The following is a 20,755-nucleotide window of genomic DNA, read 5'->3' as shown; positions in this document are numbered from 1 at the left end:
TTATTAAGTGCTTCGCAAGAAACTACTAGAGTTTAAAAGTCTTTATTGTGTCGTTGCAAAGTCCAATAGAGTGAGAAGGTGGTCTATAAACAATTGAGGACCTGAGTTTTCTGCCCTAAACTGGTTATTAAGAGGAGAAATCTCCCACGTGAAGGTTGGGCTTTGAAAGAAAACAAAGGTTCAGGCTTATTGGCCTCAATTGTATCTGAGAGACTGACTTATAAATGTCCGGTAGGTATGATAATGTCTGTACACTTGAGAAGTTAAGAATTTATTTCCCCAATTCGCCGTGGTGGAATACCACAGCAGACACTAGAGACCTTGAGACAACAAAAAAAGTACTCAGGGACGCCTGCCTGGTGAACAAGAACGACGACAGAAGGCTGCGACAGCTGTGTCCGGATCAGGTAGGAGATATTAATGAAAAAGTTGACAAACTCCTAAGAGACACCCAGTTTATTCGAAATACTTTTGATAAGTTAAATGAGGGTATTCCCAACATCACCAAGGAGATAAAGTTACGTAAATTCATAGATTGGTACAGGGAAACAGGACAAAAGTATAGCCCAAATATTTGGTTTTCTAGTTGTAATTTAACTTTCAGACCCCTTTGGGAAAACAGAGAGTGGAAAACGAGCAATCAGAGTATACAGGACAGTCTGAAGTCAATTGGAGGACAAGACTTAGAGACTGTTCTTTTAAAAGATATTAGTCATCCAGCTTGCAAGGAGACATTTTTAAAAGCAATTTTCGTTGACATAGATCCCCTAAACGGACAAAAACCTAAATTAAAACAGGCATTAGAAAGCGGTCCCGCAGCTATGGCTGTACAGTTGCCTGCTAAGACTTTTGACCAAGTTATTAAGGAAATTAATCAGGAATTAGAGGAGCGAAATACCAGTAATGCGGCATTGGAAAAACAAAAAATGCTCCGAAAATGTGTAGACCGCTGGAGGAAGAGGGGTTGGTTACCCGGGGGCACTGAGATGTTCCTGACAGGTGAGAGAAAAAAAAAAATTTTAAAACGTAGTGTCTTAGATAAGCTGGAAGAAACAAAACACAGAAGGGAAAGGAAAAGTGCCTGTTTCCAGTTTCCAGCCACGAAGTGTCCGGGTTTGCTCTCTCCCTCCCTCCTTTCACCCTCCCCCCTCTCTCTTCTCTCCCCCTCTCTCTCTTCTCCCCCCCCTCCTCTCTCACCCACTCCCCCTCCCAATCCCAATCTGTGGCGGTGCTGCCCTGAAATCCCCAGGTTGGGCAGGGCAGAGAAATACAATTTGGTTTTAATTTTGTGCCCACAATTCCAGTTCCGCATCAAATGGGATCCTGTTTTATCCTCTCTCCCTCCCTTTTTCCCGCACCCCCACCATTGCGGGATCAGGGCAGACATTGTGGGCTGACGTGTAGCTCACTCGAGGTGGGAGGGAAGGAAGGAGTGATAGTTCCCAGTGGTGGGAGACCCAATCTGATCCAGACCAGTGATCACAGGATGAGAACCTTTTAAAACCTTTGAAACGAAAGTGTTAATCTGAAGACTTTTCTCCCAGTGGGGCCAGTGCAAGGCATTTTCTCTCTCTATCTCTTGTGCTCTGTGTATCTGCCTCTCTATCTCTTTCTCTCGCTATGCTCTCTCTCTCTCTCTCTCTCTCTCTGGCACCCCAGATGGGACACTGGAGTCACGTCCCTTATATTCAGATATTGAGACACTGGGGTGTGACAAGAACCACGGGAATAGGGACACATCAGACGAGGTACAGGCCCCTTTAATAAAAATAGAAGGGGGAGTAATAGATGTAGAGACCCCTCTGGAGTCCAAGAAAATAGAAAAGGAGTTAGAGATACAGAAATGGAACATGAAAAAGGTTCAGGATAACATTAAAAACTTAAACAGAGATATTAATGTGCTGGGGCAGATCAGTGAGGATCAAAAAGAATTAATGGTAGGTGTATTTAAGGAAGTGGAAAAGATAACTACAACACTGTCAGGAGAAATTAAAGCTGAAGGAATGGTAATAGGAGTAAAGGACGAAAAGTGTAGTACAGATGAGGAAACGAGATACGATCCACCATGGGAGGAAAGTAAAAGGAAAAGACTCGGGAGGGAGAAAAATAGACATGCCTACCTGGACATAGTTAGAACAAAAGAGAAAGATGTGAAACAACTAAACTATGGCCGAAAAGATTATCTTAGAGATGAACGTGACCAATATACCTTTGACCCTGAGACATTGGAAGCTGATAGGGACAGTGACAGTGACGAAGAAGAGTCAGAACAAGGTGGGATAAATAAATGCATGCCAAGAGTAAAGAAGGAGCAGAAATCCCCAAAATTGAGATATCAATGCCCATTACTGATCACGGGACGGGGAACTCAAAAATATGTACCCTGGTCACGAATGGACTTAGAGAGTTTAATGAAAAAACTACCTCCGTTGAGTAATGGGGCTAGTCCATGGATTTCTTGTTTTGAGCGAGAAACCTGCCAAGAACAATTAGCACTCGCAGATGTCAGAACTATCATGATAAAATTAAAGGCAGAAGGGGCCCTGAAGCAAATAGAGAGAATTGTAAGAAGCAGTAAATTGGGGGATGAAATAGAATTTAACCCACTTCGGAATAAATTTTGGGAAGCACTTAGAGAAACATTTCCTACACCCTATAGTTTGGATGCCTTGGTAACCCTTCAACTAAAGGAAGGAGAGACTGCACACGAGTATTTCACTCGAGCATGGGACTTATGGGAAACAGGGACTGGAGAAAGACCCGACCACAGCCCCTTAGGAAGGGCTCACTTTCGTAATGGGATAATAAACGGACTACCTGCTACGGTTCAAGCAAAATTAAGGGACATTGTGGGATTAGAGACAATGTCAGAGGATTTGTGGAAAAGACACCTGACACATGCAATCAAACGACATCGTCAATCAGAGCATGCTAAGTCAGAAAGTGCGTCCCAGAAGGAGGTGGACAAAACAACCGATAAATTGGTGAGAGCCATAGAACATATAGGGGTTAAATTAGCGGCCCAACAGATAGTCCCACAGGTCATGGGGCCAGTGATAAATCCGGGACCCCAAGTAAGAAATGGTTGGGAAAGACAGCTAGGTACAATGTATAGAGGGGAACATGCAGTATGCTGGTACTGCCAAAATCCTGGACACTACCAGCGGAACTGTCCGGAGGCTGGGAGAGCAAGGGGAAAAAGATTACCCTCTATGAGAGGCTATCGGGGAAGAGGAGGAAACTTAAGAGGACAAGCAAGGGGTAGGGGTGGACACATTGATGGGCCCCAGAGAATCGGGGGGTGGCAGAGTGATCAACAAGTCCAGGCACCTCAGTGTAATGACTATATTGAGGAAGGTGCTGAATTTGATTATTGAAGGTGCCCAGGAGAATCAAAAATCACGCCTCCCTGGGAGCCACCAAAAATTTGGGGGACGGTAAATGGAGAAAAAATTGAATTTATGGTTGACACAGGGGGAGCAGTTACGACAGTGATTAAAAAACCCCCAGGGAGCACATTTTCGGGCAAAACATTATCTACAATAGGATTCTCCGGGATAAGGGAAACACAGCCCTATACAGATAACATCGACATGACATTTGGACGACAAAGGGTTAAAACGCCTGTCCTGGTTGTGCCAAGTTGCCCCATTAATTTATTAGCAAGGGACATTCTTACCAAACTAGGAATAACCATACAATGTTCTGAGAAGGGCCTTCGGTTAACATACCCAGGGGATACAATAAGAAGGGGAGGACAGTTTATAGTAATGACCCCATCTAACGCTTCAGAAGACTCTGTGGAGGTTAGTATTTTCTGGAGTCGGCTACTGTATGATGAACCAGGCCCAGGGCTGATTAAACAGTTTTTTGAGTGGAGGGCCAGTATTCCACGGTATGGGGATTACCATTATCCACTAGATCCTATGCATGTTACATTAAACTACACCATCCACCCGGACCAGGAATATGAGGAGAGGTGGGACTCTCTAAAAGAAGGGAAGACAGAAACGATACATTGTCCATTTATCTTTGTAGGTAAGGAGGGAATAGCTGCTATGGTTGTCATGACAGAAGAACAAATGGAGTGGTTCTGCTTAGGAGTAGAAAGTGTGCCTCATGTGACCTTGGGTATTGCCAAAGATCATCACGCTCGACAGCTGGGTCCGATGGTAAAGGAAGCGATAGGGTGTGAATACAGGCAGACAGAAATCCCGGGATATTCCACCTCGGAGGGAGGAAAATTTGTCAGACTGAATATTGAAGCATGGGACCAGGTAGTGAATGAGAAAGTAGAAAGAGACCGAGCCATAGAAGGAGAAAATATTGATCACAGAGACTCAGACAAATATCTTTCTAATCTGAGTCCACATATATGGACAACGGGGCCCTATGATGTGGGAGTAATAAAAGGAGAGGTATTTCTAGAATTGGCCAACCCCGGGCAGAAACCAATATGGAGAAAACAATACCGCTTGTCGCCCAGTCAGGAGGAGGGTATTAAAGGAACGATAGAAGGGTTAATGGAGTCAGGGGTTTTAAGGGCGGCACCTGACAGTATGTGGAACACGCCCATCATGCCTGTTCCCAAACAGGGTAGAAAAGACTGGAGGATGGTACACGACCTCCGGGAGATTAACTTGGCTACCAAGACCATCGGGAGACCAGTCCCAGACCCATATGTAGCACTTAGGGCTCTGAGTCCGGAGCACGAATACTATACTGTCATTGATCTGGCAAACGCATTCTTCTGCTTGAATTTAGCTGAGGAATGGCAAGACTGGTTAACTTTCACTTACCAAGCACATCGGTACACATACACTAGATTACCTCAGGGTTATAAGGACAGTCCAGGACTGTTCAATCAGGCCCTTAGCGAAATCCTAATGAAATTAAAGCTCCCGGAAGATGTTACACTGATTCAGTATGTAGACGACCTACTATTAGCAGGGAAAACGCCACATGGGTGCCTGACAGGGCAGCCAAACAGGTTACTGGTTATCATGAACATATACAGGGGATGATTTTGAGGTCCCATAACAAAAAAAATGAATCTGAAACTAAGGAGACTTGTAGCAGATTGAATGACTACACAGATGAGTTTTGTGGAGGAAGAGTGCTGTACAACTGGCTCCCCGCTAACTGGGATGGTCGGTGTGCTCTAGTAACCCTTAATGCGCCAGTGCTGATTGTCAAAAGGCAGGAGGGAGACGAGGATTCCCTAGAATTGCGCCACACAGAGAGTTGGCTGTGGAGGAAAAGGAGGAGTGTTGGACTCTTGGGGCCGGGAGGAAGGAACCCTGATGGGGTATGGATTGATGCCATTGGCCAAGCCCGGAATATTCCGGACGAATTTAAATTAGCCGATGAGATTGCAGCTGGGTTTGAAAGCTTTCCTGTTTTTAGTGCAATTTTTCCCATCACTGTAAATAAGAATGTTAATAGGATCAACCTTATTCACTATAATGTCCAGCGCCTTGCAAATTTGACCAGGGACGTTGTTGAGGCAATACATCAACAACTGTCAGAAACTTCCCTTATGACACTTCAGAATAGGATAGCGATTGATATGGTCCTGGCAGAGAAAGGTGGAGTGTGTGCTATGTTTGGAGATCTATGCTGCACTTCTATCTCTAATAACACAGGGCCAGATGGATCACTCACTAAGGGGTTAACGAAACTTAGGGCATTGGCGAAAGAATTAAAAGCCCAGTCTGGAGTCTCCAATCCTGTTTTATCCTGGTTACAGGGAGTGTTTGGGAGATGGAGCACATTGTTAGGACAACTTTTGCTGGGTTTGTTCATTTCTGTATCAATTTTTATCACTTGTGGCTGTTGTTGTATTCCATGCATTCGAACGCTGGTCACGAGGACCATAGAGAAAGCCTTTGCTGACCGTGATGAACTGCCTCCGAAATATCAAGCTGTGCAGGCTGTGGAGCAAGACTATCTCACATTACAGGAGGCGGAGAAAGTTGCTGAGATCGATCTGGAGTCTGAAGGGGAATGTGATGGAAAGGAGGGATTGTGAATTAGATTGTTCCACATATAATTTTAACCTTGCTTGTAACCTAAATATTATAACATTGATTGTAACACAAACATTATTAATCAGATTGTAGAACAAGTATTATGAATTAGATTGTAGACCATATGTTAACTTGGGAATTTACTAATGTACGGGGGGTTAGCTAGTTTTTTGCTTGGGGGCAAATGGGATGAAACTTGTAAACGGGCAATGGGATCGGGGTGACGGATGGGGGGTGTACGCAAAGGAGGGTTGGGGGAGCCCTCGCCCACCAGCCGAACTACCCTGTGAACAGAACCCGTATAGAGCTTGGCAATAATAGGCGAACTAATGTAACGCGGTGGTAGCATAGTCAGGGCGAGATTGTCCTCTAAAGAGGACAAAGGAGGGATTGTAAGGTAAAACATCATGAGATGGGAATGTGTAGGGAGTTACCCTGTACAGGGCAGTAACAAGAAGGGGAGGTGTCCTTGTACTCCTGTTAGGTAAAACATCATGAGATGGGACCGGAGAAGGAGTCACCCAGTACTAAGGAGTAACAGAATGCATCCTTGTACTTACAAGATAAGAGAGACATTGATGGATTGAGAGGCAGGAAGCTAGCAGGGAAAGGATAGCAACAGTTTTAGTCATTGGACAAGTAATGATATGATGATGTTCTAAGCACATATCCAAGGGTATAAAAAATCACCATTTTGCTGATAACGGCAGAATGCATTCTCCGACTAACTTTGTTAGTCGCAAGTGTTACAATCCGGTAATAAAGAACAAAGAACCCTGATTTCGACTCAGCCTGGTGTTTGTCTCACTCATTCATGAACAAAGCAGACCTAACACTGCTCAGAGGACTGTCTGGGCACTGACTAGCCAGTTGCTCAGAAGGCTGTCAGGGCACAGTCGGGCTGGCTGCTCAGAGGATTGTCTGGGCACAGATTGCCCGGCTGCCCAGAGGACTGTCTGGGCACAGACTGCCCGGCTGCTCAGAGGACTGTCTGAGCACAGACTGCCCGGCTGCTCAGAGGACTGTCTGAGCACAGACTGGCCGGCTGCTCAGAGGACTGTCTGGGGACTGACAGACCAGCTTCTCAGAGGGCTATTTCAGCACCAATTGGCCTGCTGCTTCTGGTTTGCAGGTCTTTTTTTTGTGGTTGAATGGAATATTTCCCTGGGTGTTTGGAAAGAATAATGGAAATGGATTTTCTGGCTGCTGTGGGGCTGCAGGCACCTTCTGCCAGTGGGCATTTCCATGTGCTTTTCTCCTCTACCCCCTTAACCTGAAATGCAACAATCAAAGCTAGTTTAAGTCAAGCAGAGAAGCGTGTGCAGACTCACTCACTGAGTCAGTGATGCTGGCTGGTGGTCGCTCGTCCCACATTTGCTCGCTCTCCCATCACAACTGTTTCTGTGATCCTCAGATACACTGGTCTTGTACAAAGAATTTAGATCACAAACAGTTCTCAGGAGCAGACGCCTTTTACAACCTGTGACTGCCTGCATTATTTAGCCCTAAGACAAGGAATTGCAGTGCAAAACATTATTATTTAAATGTAGATGACATTTGGGTCACCACAACAATGAGGGCTGAAGGGCCTGTACTGTGCTGTATTGTTCTGTTCTATACAGTTTGCCAAGTTATTTAAAGTTTTATGATGCACAATCATGTTTTTTTTTTAAGTAATTCTCATGCATCCAACATTTCTCACAAATGCCTGTTGGCTGACAGTTTACTGTAAGCTTGTTTACTTCCCCCACCCAACTGCAAGATTATGTGCATTTTGTTTTATTGTATGCACAAAACTGATCCACTGAGGAAATTCACCGCCTCCTCTGTAATTCTGCGCTGATGGTTTTGTTCTTTATGGCATGCACCCTGTCCAAGACCAGGGTCCAATCTGAGAGGGTATGATCTTCAGAGGTAGGGACAGGTTGAGAAGTGTCAAAGGTAGCAGAAGGTTGTGAAATCAGGATTCACAACAGCTTTTTGGTCCTGGAAACTGTTTATAGATTGGAATAAGGTCAGGTTCAAACACCGCTGTTATGCCATTTTGTGGTCATACATTTGGCAAACCTTCCTTTTCAAACTTCAGAGGAAAGGCTAACTGAATCAGTCAGCACAGGTCAGCTAGTACAAGAGAATAACTGCACAACCCTTCTAAGGAGAGTAAAGTTGCAATGGTCAGACAGGCTGCCACAGCACAGACCAGCCCGAAAATTATGATGTTGGAAGTACATCACAACTAGTCTGCATCTTCACAAACTTGTTTTTACCTTAGACCCAACTATAACTGTTCCATTTACTATAAATAAATGCTGATTTAACTTATCAACAATACAAAAATGTCGTGCATCGATAGCACCATTTTAATAATGGTGCTCGAAATGTAGAACATGAAACAAAAACAAGGCCAGGCTGAAGAAACTATTATGTCTGATATCACAGCAAAAATACTATGTGCACACACTATCAAATATAGTACAGGTACTCCCCAACTTGAGACGCATATACGATTGAATTTTTGTTTTAAATATATAAGAAAAAATATAAAAATTGCATGGTTTATGCTGTACTCGACAAAAAATAACAGGGATATAGGGCAGGCAAGAACCAAAATGTGCATCCCGGGGTCCATAGGCGCAGCCATCTTGATTCCTGTCTGCATGCATGAGTCTTTGGTTGGTACATGCACGGTGGGTTCGTGTATTGTAGTTCAGCTGGCGCTTGCGTGAGTTAAGGGTATGAATTCAATACCTTCATGGCGCTTAACTCTCGCACATGCACCAACCAAGCTCCAACACATGAACCCACCACGCATGTGCCAACATAAGTCGTGAACGCACCAACATAAGAGTTGCGCATTCACAGGAATCAAGATGGCCATGCCCAGCCTACAGTCCGCGGGACACTGACTAACAAGGAAAGCATGGACCAGAATGTGAAAAGATTCACCAAGGTTGATCGACAAATTCAGGAAGCTTTAATTTGTTATCGTCAAACCTACGATGAAAAGAAGATTTGATTAAAAAGTTTGCTTTAAGACTTCAGTATGCCACACGCAAAGTTCCGACTTACATCCATTTTGAGATAAGACTGATCATTCGATCCCCATTATGGTCATTAAGTCGGGGAATACCTGTATTACAACTGATCTTGGGAACTGCCAGGCAAGATATTTAACCAACACCTACCTGTCCCAGTGGCAGCACAAGCACATAGGTCCCGGCCCAGCAAACCCAAAGGGATACAAGCCTTCTGAATAGGAGTTGGCTGTTTGAAACCCATGGTGGTAATTGCCTAAACACAATCGCACAGAGAGAAGGACAAATGATAAGGCAGAGAGGAGAAACTGTCCAAGAGTTAGAGATCCTGGATTTGCAGACCAGCATTCATTATGGACAGCCACTGACAAACATCAGTCAATTGAACAATTCCAACTGTGCATTTTAATAATCCCAAAAGAACGTATACATACAAATAGTTTAAACATTGCCTTTAAACTGGAAAGTCTGCATGCTTTAAAAAATGATCACATCCATGGTTTCAAAATGTTTTGTTCAAACTAGTAACCTCCTGGTAGCTTGAAATTGCACATACTTTTATTTCCACTTGAAAATACCAAATTAATTTGCATATACATTGCTCAGTCCTCACATCATTTTAGGCAGCATTTTATAGATTATAATTCACAACAAACTTTCACTTCTTGCCAGCTCATTCTCCAAACACAGGACTCCCTGCAGATCATCCTCTCAGTGGAGATAGTTTCTCCCCTTCTACTTGATTGTAATCCTTCATGTTATTACTATCCATTAAATCGGCCCTTAATCTTCTTTGCTCTATGGTGAAAAATGCCAGACCCTCTTCCTTTCCCCACATTATGTCGGAAAACATTTTGCGTGTCTTCTACGTCTGGGGTTCAGATTTAAAATACAATACACAGGTCAAAACATAATCAGTAGCCTAAAAAAAGATTTAACATGGGATTCTTAGTTTCCTTTTATTTCTGTATGTTTTTTTTTTAAACAAAGCCTTTATCAATTCCTCATTCCTCGTCGAAACATGTGCACATAAACCGCCAGCTGTAAGGGGCTGAGATCAGAAGAAATGTTTTTCCTCAGGGTTGACACTATGAATTTTTTTTAAACAATTTAGTGAAGGCTCAGTTTTTGAATACAGTCAAGGCCAAGATCAATGGACTCATGGATTAATGAAGGAATACGGGAACCCAATGGGAATTAGATCAATGGACTCATGGATTAATGAAGGAATACGGGAAACCAATGGGAAATTAGACAAGGAAAGCATGATTGTTCAGTGTCAGAGCAGACTCAGGGTCTATATGCATGCATTTTTAAAATATAATATATAATTTATATTGATTATGAATTCTTGCTATCAAAAATATGTAAAACTTCTTTGGACACCTGCCACAGGTCTGTCAACTTAACCAATCCATATCTTCCTCATCTTGTTCCTCGTGTTCAAACTAGAGAAGGATACTCTACTTCCATGCTGATTGCTTTTTAAGATTCCATCTGCAGGTGACAGATTAGGGCCACAATGAACATGGCTGCTAAGCGAGAGTCATTGTCCAACTGCACAAGAGCAATGATCTTTTGGAAAGGTAATAAAGAATTGGTAATTGAACCACTGCAAAAATTCATGTCTTTTGGGGAGGGAAGATTAGAGAAAACAATAAGTTATTACAGCATGTTGCATGAAGAGTGATCAAATTCATAGTCAAACTTTAGGTAAAATACATTCTTTTTTTAAAATTTTTTTATTTTTCACACTATGAACTGTATTAACCAAAATACACACAAACATTTCCCTCTTGAATATACACAGTGTCATTTTCTCCCCTTTTCCCCCCTCCTTTCACTCCCTCCTTCCCACCCCCCTCCCCACCCACTAAACGTTCAACATGGTAAAATACATTCTTCACAGCCAATGGGGTCACATGTATACAAGCTATCAAATTCACCAGCAAAAAGTATAAAACAGAAATGCCTTCATCCCAGAAAAGCAAATGCTTCCCTGGTGAGCGGCAGTAAGTTCCAGTAAGTACTGTAGCATATAATACCTTTAAAAGTGGTCGAGAGAGATTCATGTCCTGGAACGTCAAATTATCATCAACTTCTGGAGCATCCTCAAAGAACACGTCTAATTTCTGTATTGGAGCAGAAACAGCAGCATGAATCTGGGATCTGGCACAAAAATGTCTGTACATCATATCTGCTCATCAAAAACGACCCTCTACTTCCCTCAGTTTAGCAACATTTTCCGGCACCTTTCAATTCCTAATACTCCTAGCACCCTCATTTGTGTAGAGATGTTCTCCTTAATCCAAATTTTACATTATTTTCCCCAAGCCACTTTACACTGGTCATCCTCACTTGGTCTCCTTCGCTAGCCTCCTCCTATACCCTCTATCTCTCACTCCTTCCCTGTCAATCAGTCCTGACAACGTCTCTTCATTACTTTCCTTCTTTCCCATTCCCAAGATGCCAGTCACCATTCATATATTTCTCACCTGGCTCTTGAGCTAAGCAGAAAAAAAAAACAACCACTATTAAGGATCATGATCAGCTATCCACCAAGGCTTCTGCTAAAGCATTCAGATTCAGTATCCAGCAAATAATTCATATTTCTTTTCCAGAATTGAAAAAAGGAGATGAAGCATATGGGGAACTCACATTCTTTGGAATTTTCTTCTTTCCTTTTAATTTCAGCATGTCTGTGAAACAAATGAGAATCAAATAAAATAAATTATGTGCTAGAATAAAATCACACATTGCTGTAAAGATTCAGCATTCACCTGCTTTCTGCAAAATATTCTCATCTTCAGGGGAGAATTCAGATACCGACTCCTCATCTTCATCGTCATCGGTCTCCTGTTCTCTAGCAGATTCCATTGCTTCACCATTGCTCTTAATTTCATCCTCTTCTTCTACATCTGCCTTTATCATATCTGGATTGAATACTGTGTCCTCAGTGGAATCAGTCTTTATTCTCTTTGCTTCTTTTGTAGATTTCTCCTGGAAATGAGCAGGGACAGACCTGTGTTGTTCAATTATAATAAAGGATGCTGTAAATACTCAGCAGGTCAAGCCACATCCAATAGAAAAGAATCTTCGGCTTGGTTTCTCTTTCCACAAATGTGCTCTGATCTGCTGTGTATTTTCAGCACTTTTCGTTTTTATATTAGATTAACAAGGGTAAAGTGATGGAACGGTGTATGAAGGGAATTTCCAAACTCAAGCTTTGACAGCTTGAAACCCTTGAATGATGGGAGGTTAAATATGGAGGAGATCATGAAGGTAGAATTGGAGAAGTACTGATATTTCAAAGAGCTATAGAGTAGGGAAATTTCAGAGAACGGAAAGAGCAAGAACCCAGATATATTTGAAAACAAAGAATGATTTTTTAAATTTAGCTCTTAATTGACAAGAAGCTTATTCTTAATCACTGGAGTTAAAAAAAATAAGCAACTGAACTACAATCCATTGAAACACATTCCACCAAGGTAAGTACTTTTGGAAAACAAAGAGAACAGAAAATTGAGCAGAGAAATAATTTACACTCCTTTTAAAATTCCCAATGACATCAACCTCGAATGTTCCAGTTCTAATTAAGGACTATGTCCCCTTGTTATGTACTGTCTAACGTCAAGAACTCGTTTCTTTCATCTTCAGAAACAGAATTCATCGTCATGAACATGTCACAAAACTCATTGTTTTGTGGCAGCATTACAGGTTCAAAATTGCTATAAATTAAATTAAAAAATTAATTAGTGCAAAAGAAGAGAAAATTAGCTGTGTCTGTGGTTCATTTGCCCATTTAGAAATCTGATGGCAGAGGGGAAGAAGCTGTTTCTGTACTGTTGGGCGTTTGTACCTCCTTCCTGATGGTAACAGTGAGAAGAGGGCACTGTGAGTCCTTGAGGATAGGTGCTGCTATCTTAAGCAACACCTCTTGTAGATGTCCTTAACAGAGAGAAGACTATTGCCCATGATGGCACTGGCCGAGTTCACAACTCTCAATAGTCTTTTCCTGTCATGTGCTTTGGCACCTCCATACCAGACATTTTCCAATATTTACCTTCTCGAAATGCACCCTTTTGAACTTCACCTATCCAACTTTCCACCTGACTTCCATCTCCTGTAACCTTAGACAACCTTCCTTGCTATTCACAACACCACCAATTTTCTTGACACCTGCAAATTTACTAATCATAACTCCTATATTAAAAGTCCCAGCACTGCGACTTGCAGTTCGCCACTGTTGCAGTCACATTCTCCAAATTACTACGATATTATTAGGCTAGGCTAAAAAAAGACTGATGACTGGTATTCAGTGGCTCTGGGTCAGGCTCATAGGAGGAAAGAATCAAATTTGAGTGTGAACCCTCCATTTATCGAGGCTTGCACATAAAAAAATAGCCACTTAGACAAAGTACAGAAAATCTGCTCCCTCCAGTTAGATACCTCCTGCAAACCAACAACTTCACTATTAGTTTTATTACTGAAAAGAGGAAAATGTGAAAATTTATGACAAAGGACAAGGCTGTAAAAGGAGGCTTATGACAGAAGTGAGCATCCATGCTTCACTGAACTTCCCATTGAACGTTAACTCTCAATTCATTGATTATAATTGACTGTCATCACCCTGGTCATGCTCTTATCTCACTGCTACCATCAGGCAAAAAGCACATAAGCTTTTCTTATCTAACAGCTATCAGGCTCTAGAACCTCCCGTACTACCCTCGCCTTAGATGAGTATGGGACCACCAAAAGATCTATTTGCACTATGTGAGTCATCGTTCATACAACAGCCCAATTTACTCTCGCCAACCAAAATGTCCCACCCACATTTGTCCCAGCTGTCTGCATATCACAAAAATAGTCCTAAACCCATCCTATTCATCTAATCTTTTCTTAAATGGTGCAACAGTACCTGCCTCAACCACCTCCTCCAGAAGCCCATTCCATACACCCACAAACCTTTGTGTAAAAAACTTACTTCTCAGGTTCCTGTTAAACTTCCCCCCCTCACCTTTAACCTATGTCCTCTGGTTACTGATTCCCCTACTCTAGTCAAAAGACTCTGCAATACCCGATATATTCCTCTCATGTAATTTATATAATTCATCCCTCAACCTCCTGCACTCCACGAAATAAAACCCCAGCCTGCTCAACTTCTCCCTACAGCTCAGGCCTCCAAGTCCAAGCAACTATTTTTTCCTCACCCTTTTTTCCTCACACTAACTCCTGTTGTGAATATATATCTATCTGTCCTTTTATTTTATTATCTCTTTTTCTGTCTTGCACATTACAATAAATTAATGGTTACTACTGTAGTTGGTGCATCTTGCACACCTGTGTGGCTGTAAGAATTTTGGTGCATTTAAATGCAATAGTAATGTATGACAATAAACACAATACTCATTAGATATTTTGAAAACGACTGACCTCCTTCTTTCTTTTCTTTCGAACCTTTTCTATCTTTTCATCCAGGGTTGTTGGTGCTTTCTAGAATTAAACAAAAATATAAACCCACTTAGGGACTGTTGTCAGGGTCTGTCAAAAAATTTTAGGGAACTCAGAAGTCAGGCCAACTCACATTGTAATTGATGCATTGCATAGGTTAGGGGATGAAGCACCCACCTAAATGCATTGAAACTCCCAGTCATCTTTTGTCAAATAATGAGCAGTTGTATTGAAGGAAGAAAAATAAATGAGTGCCCCTTTTGGGACATATTACAATCCACACCTATACTTTGGAATATGGTTATCGTATTTTAATCTAAAAGTAGCCTTTGTGATAGATTATACTATATTTTATATTATGTATAAAATGTTTTTGGGAGATAGATTGTGGGGTTTTTAATTAGGTCACACACAGATACAAACACTTCACTAAACAGATCTCATTTAAAATGCCAGAGCTTTGCTCAAGCCAGACAGTCCAGGCTCTGAGAGCATTTGCAAAAAGTTTGAACAATGCCTATAGAGACTTCACAAGTAGGTGTTAATTTGACATGCAGTGGAGTAATGGATTATTGTTTTGGAAAGCAACAGATGAATGGACTCAGAAGATTGGGTCCGGTGCCACAGTCTGTCTGAATGCAGTTTGCTGTTCTAAGAAAGTCATGTGGTTTTTCAAGCAGAGTCAAACAAGTTTTCCTCTGAGTGTAACAGAGAGAGAGAGAGAGAGAGAGAGAGAGAGAGAGAGAAAATGCTGATTTTCTGCAGTGGTTTTTGAAAGCTTGTTTGAAACCCCATTTTGAAGACAGGTTATGAGTTCTGAGGTCAGCTTGTTCAAAGCCTTTGTGGTCCATACAAGAGGAGATGGTTGGCTCTATAATGTTTCGCCTGAGATAAGGGAAACAGAAAAGGAGCTCTGTGGCAACCTGAAAGAAAGTGGATATCATCTGGAAAACCCTGATGGGGCAAGTTTCTTTGGCAAGACACTGAAGTGGCTGATCAGAAGGAATAGGTTGCGGGTGTCCAATAAGCAACAAATCTCTCTCTCAAAACCAACAAGAACCTTCCTGAGCGGTAATCATTTACCTTTCAAGCACCAAACCCTGGTGAAAATTCAAAAATGTTAAATTCTGTGCACAGTACAAGAATTGCCTGATACTGGTGAACTTGAAGGAGTGAGAAGTAAGATTGGACTATGAATCAAAGAACTTTTCTGAACTTATACACACATTACATACACATGCGCTTAGAATTAAAGAGGGGTTAAGTTAATAGCAATAAGTTAAATTTTGATCTTGCTTTTATGTTTAAAGAAAATGAAAAAGTAATTTTTGTTTAAGTAACCATTGTCTTGGTGAATTTTCATTGCTGTTGGGTTTTGGAGTCCTCTGGGCCTGTAACATCTTAACTTTGCAAAGAAAACTTCCAAGTTGTATTAGTCATTTTTACAATAACATATGAACACAATATATCGTTTACATTACGCAATCAACCACCTAATTAAAAAACATTGGAAGATCAGCCATGAAACCAAGATGCCTTCTGTTCTTGATCTTTCTAGACATCTGCCGTCTAGTCCAACATGGGCTATATACCCACAGTAAGCTCAGGAAAGTCATTGTCGTGCACACCATTCCACACCATTTAAATGGGAGTTTCTGGCTCAAACATGTCAATATGGCAAAACTTAGAGAAATATAAAATGCATGTCTGCAATATGACAAGTCACAAATCCTCACATTTTTCTTCAATTGATTCAGGACATCTGCCATCACCCAATCATCGTCACAATCCCCATCCTTCTCAGTGAAGAGAAAGTCTTCACTAAAGTCTGCACAGTGCTCCTTTAATTTTTTCTTCTTCAGCAAAACGACAGGCAAATTCTAAACAACATAAAACAGATTTACAAGTCAGAAGTACAAGCAATCTCCAAAATAACTTGCTCTCCCCACTGTTTATTACTAGAGTAATGCCACAACTTGAACAGATCAATAAACCAAACAAGATTCCCTGGTACAAATTGGGGGTCATTGTTTTGAGACGGAGATAAAAATTAATGTTTCACAGAAATTAGCATTAATTGACTTAATTTAGTGATATATTTTTGAAAGTACAACTTTTCTGATGATTGATCCAATGGTACAAAACATTTTCAAATGTATTATTTAAAAATATAATTAAGAACTGACAGCTGGGCTGTAGTTGAGAGATGACCAAGAATAATGCATTCCATCTCCCAAACCAAATGGTATATAAATGGACATTTTTTTTCCCTTTTGGTCCTCATCTGTATGCCTGTTTAATCTGATCTGCTTCCTCCTTTTTGCTTCACCTGCTATTCTCCATATTGATTATACAGAGTGATGACATTTCTTTCCTGAGTTGCAACTAGAGTGAGTGGAGTACTGGATCTTCTATTCGGGAATGTGACAGGTGAGGTGACAGAGGTATGTGTAGTGTTCATAATGGCATTAGTTTCAAGATAATTATGGATAATGATAGGTATGGTCCTCTGACTGAGATTCTAAACTAGAGAAAGGTCAATTTTGAGGAAATGAGAAAGGATCCAGCTCGATTGGGCTAGGTTGATTTCTGACAAGAATGTTCTCAGTAAGTAGGCCTTCAAAGGTGATGTTTTGAGAATACAAAGGTTGTATGTTCCTGTCAGGATTAAAGGCAAAGTTAACAGACACGGGGAACCTTGGTTTTCGAAAGATATTGGGGATCAGAAGGGCGAAAAGACTTTGCTTTGGGAGACACAATGAAGGAAAATAATATGGGCTTCTTCAGGTTTATTAAGAGCAAAAGGATGGTAAGAGATAAAATTGGTCCTTGTGAAGATCAGTTTGGGCAGCTACTATATATATATATATGTATATGAAAAGACCGAAGAGATGGGGGAGATCTTAATTTTTTTTGCATCTGTATTTACTCGGAAACTAGAAATGAGTCAAGCAAGCAGTGAAATCATGGAACCCATACAGATTAAAGAGAAAGTGCTTGCTGCCTTAAAGCAAATAAAGATAAATCTCCAGGGCCTGACAAGATATTCCCTTGGACCTTGAGGGAGGCTAGTGCAGAAATTGAAGTGGCAGCTGTATTTAGAAGCCACAGGTGAGGTGTGGGAGGATTGGAGGGTTTCTCATAATATTCCATTGTTTAAAAAAGCTCAAGAATAACCCAGGAAATTACAGGCCAATGAGACTGACAGCAGTAATGGGTAAGGTATTGCTAGTGTTCTAAGATCAGATATAGAACTATTTGGATAGGCAAGGACTGATTAGGGATACTCAATAAGGCTTTCTGTGTGATAGGTCATATTTAACAAATTTTTATAGTTTTTTTGATGAGATTACCAGGAAAATTGATGAAGGGAAGGCTGTGGATATTAAGCACATCGACTTTAGCAAGGCTTTTGGCAAGTTCCCTCATGGGAGTTTAGTCACTCAGAATTCATGGTGAGGTAGTAAATTGGATTTGACATTGGATCTATGGGAGAAGCCAGAGAGTAGTGGTGGATGATTGCCTCTCTGACTGGAGGCCTGTGACTAGTGGTGTTCCTCAGGGATCGGTGCTGAGTCCATTGTTGTTTGTCATCTATATCAATGATCCAGAAGATGATAATATGGTAAATTGGATCAGCATATTTGTAATGACACAAAGATTGGAGGTGTAGTGGATAGCAAGGAAGGTTTTCAAAGGATCTGCACCAGCTGGAAAAATAGACTGTGAAATGGCAGTTAGAATTAAATGTTTCATTTTGGAAGGACAAACCAAAGTAAGACGGGTATGGTAGATGGCAAAGACACTAAGGAGTGTAGTGGAACATAGGGATCAGGGAATATAGATACATAATTCCCTGTAATTATGAGGGGAGAATTGGTCCAGATAGACTGAAGGGGGAGAGGAATCTTGATGAAGAAACATGGAAGGAAGAGGATCATAATATTGTAAGATACACGAGCAAAATTAGGCCATTTGGCTCTTCAAGTCTGCTTCACTGTTCCATCATCATCTGATCCATTCTCCCACTCAGCCGCACTCCCCTGCCTTCTCCCCATAACTTTTGATACCTTAACTAGTTAGATACCTATTAATCTCTGCCTTAAATACTCCAAACAAATTAGCCTTCACAGCTGGCCGTGGTAGCAAATTTCAGGAGGTTCACTACTCTCTGGTTGGATGGGGCCAGAGAGGGAGAAGGAATATGGGTGAGGGTATGTGGGAATGGAGGTAAAGAAGAAAATCTGCATATGATGGACTAGTGCAGTTCACAATCAAGCATCTAAAGCAAACAAAAGCCACCTGATATTTCAGGAGAGCCAAAGATCAGGTGGGGAAGGAACACAGGCTAACAGGTAAGTGAATAGAGGGGGGAGAGTAGTAGAGAAAAAATCTGATAGGAGGAAGAGGGCAGAGGGCTAATTTAGTTCCCTGATAGAACAAAGGGAAGGGGGTGTGGAGCTGGAGAAGGGAGCCAGAGGGAGTGGGGATGGGGGGGGGGGGGGGGGGGGGAGGGGGAGAAAGAGAGAGAGAGAGAGAGAGAGAGAGAGAGAGACCAGGGAAAGGATTAACAGACATTGATGGTTGCTATTAATGCTGTCTGGCTGGAGACTGCCAAACAGAATACAAGGTGTTGTTCTACCAGTTTGCGGGTGGCCTCAATTTGGAACTACGTGATACCACAAACAGACATGTTAGTGTGGCAAAGGTGTGTGGAATTGAAGCAGTTAGCCACCGGGAGGCCCTTCCTGTTGCAGCGGACAGACTCAAGGTGCTCAATGCAGTAATCTCCAAGTCTGTGTCCAGACTCCCCAACCTTGAGGCTGCATCAGATGCAGTATGTGATTCCTCCATATTCACAAGTGAAGAAAAACAAAAATGGGGGCTTAGGGTAGAAGAACAGAAATGGATCAATCTCGTTACCTGAATTTGGAAAATTCAGTGTTCATACCATTGGGCTATAGACTGTCCAAGCAGAATACAAGGTGTTGTTCCTCTAGCTTGCACTGGGCCTCCCTCTGGCAATGGAAGAGCCCCAACATGGCCAGATCAGTGTGGAAATGAGAAAGGGGTTTAAAATGACCTACATTAGAGTTTGGGCTGGCCATTGAAAACAGAGCAAGTCTGCATCTGACCTCACTAAGGTAGAGAAGGCCAACTCGGGAACTCTAAATGCAGTTAGTTAAGTTGGAGGAGGTAAATCTTTGCCTCACCTGAAAGTGCTCTGCAGGTCCCTGGATGGTACAGAGCAGAGCCAGCAGGAACTGGGTAAGGCGAGAGGGGGGCAGGGTGAGAAAAGTCGAGGTAGTTGATGTCTCAACAGCAATCGAAACTGGATATGAGGGGGTAAAAGATCCAAAAAGGGGAAGGGGTTTATCCAGGAGGAAGAAGAGTGGTGAAGATGGGGTGATCTGATGTGGGGCGATGAGGGCTCATTTTGCTTTAGTTACCAGCATCGAGTTTCCCATGTGTTTCCCACGTATCTGGTGCAATTATTCAGTGCTGCTCTGGCCCTCTGCTATCGCCTCAGTCTTCGGTTACGGGGGCGGGCGGCCGGGGGTGGTTGGACCCCCAGAAGAGATTCTATGTGCCAGGAAGAGCGAGCTGGTCCTTTGACAACCTCGTCTCCCGACAAATTCCCCTTATGAGCTCTCCTCGACGTTAATTCCGCGGGACTGGTTCGTGTGGCCACCGATGAGGAGCCGCTGGCCCCATCTCCAGGTGGCCCAATGCTCAGCCCATTCCCCCCCCACCCAGCGCTCGGCCCCTCACCTCCTCCTCAGACCCCGTCTCCTCCTCCTCCTCTCCATCCAGAACCTCGTCCTCCTCTCCGATCGTGGGAATTAGGTCCATCGTGGCGCCGGCTCCCTCACGTGAGGGGAATGTGTCCGCCGCCAACACCCGGCCGGCGCGACTGCTGCTCGCACAAAGGTTCCGGGCCGGGATGGCCGACGGGAGTGGGCTCTGCTCCTCGGAGGGAGGCCCTCACTCTGCTCGCTCCCATCCACGGCTGAGGCAGGAAGAACCTGCGAGGGCTTTTCCCTTTGGGGCGGAGAAGGATGAGAGGCCACTTCATAGAGTTCTATGAAGGGCTTGGACCGGGGGGAGCAAACACCAGAGGACATCTGTGCAAGATGAGGGAGAAGAGTTTGGGAGAGATGTCAGGGTCACGGATTTTTTTTACACTGTAATGCATTGCCGGGGGTAGCAAAGGAACAAAGTAAATCACAAAAATTTGTA

The 20,755-nt window shown here is 42.5% G+C and overlaps 1 protein-coding gene across 1 annotated transcript in view; it reads right to left on the bottom strand.

The window, feature by feature from the left end:
* ddx27 (DEAD (Asp-Glu-Ala-Asp) box polypeptide 27) overlaps window positions 1-20,455 on the bottom strand; it is a 45,883-nt gene extending 25,428 nt beyond the window's left edge. The window contains exons 1-7 of the mRNA XM_069884792.1: window positions 20,288-20,455; window positions 16,252-16,395; window positions 14,498-14,557; window positions 11,845-12,064; window positions 11,723-11,763; window positions 11,110-11,196; window positions 9,215-9,320 (exon numbers count right to left, since the gene is read on the bottom strand). Of these exons, the coding sequence (XP_069740893.1) occupies window positions 9,215-9,320; window positions 11,110-11,196; window positions 11,723-11,763; window positions 11,845-12,064; window positions 14,498-14,557; window positions 16,252-16,395; window positions 20,288-20,368 (739 nt within the window). The 5' untranslated portion in view covers window positions 20,369-20,455. The remainder of the gene's footprint in view (window positions 1-9,214; window positions 9,321-11,109; window positions 11,197-11,722; window positions 11,764-11,844; window positions 12,065-14,497; window positions 14,558-16,251; window positions 16,396-20,287) is intronic.
* Between the last annotated feature and the right edge of the window lie 300 nt (window positions 20,456-20,755).

The sequence above is a fragment of the Narcine bancroftii genome, chromosome 6, assembly GCF_036971445.1.
Source record: "Narcine bancroftii isolate sNarBan1 chromosome 6, sNarBan1.hap1, whole genome shotgun sequence".
Taxonomy (NCBI): domain Eukaryota; kingdom Metazoa; phylum Chordata; class Chondrichthyes; order Torpediniformes; family Narcinidae; genus Narcine; species Narcine bancroftii.
The sequence above is the reverse complement of the archived record's forward strand: the minus strand, read 5'-3'. Positions and strand labels throughout refer to the sequence as shown.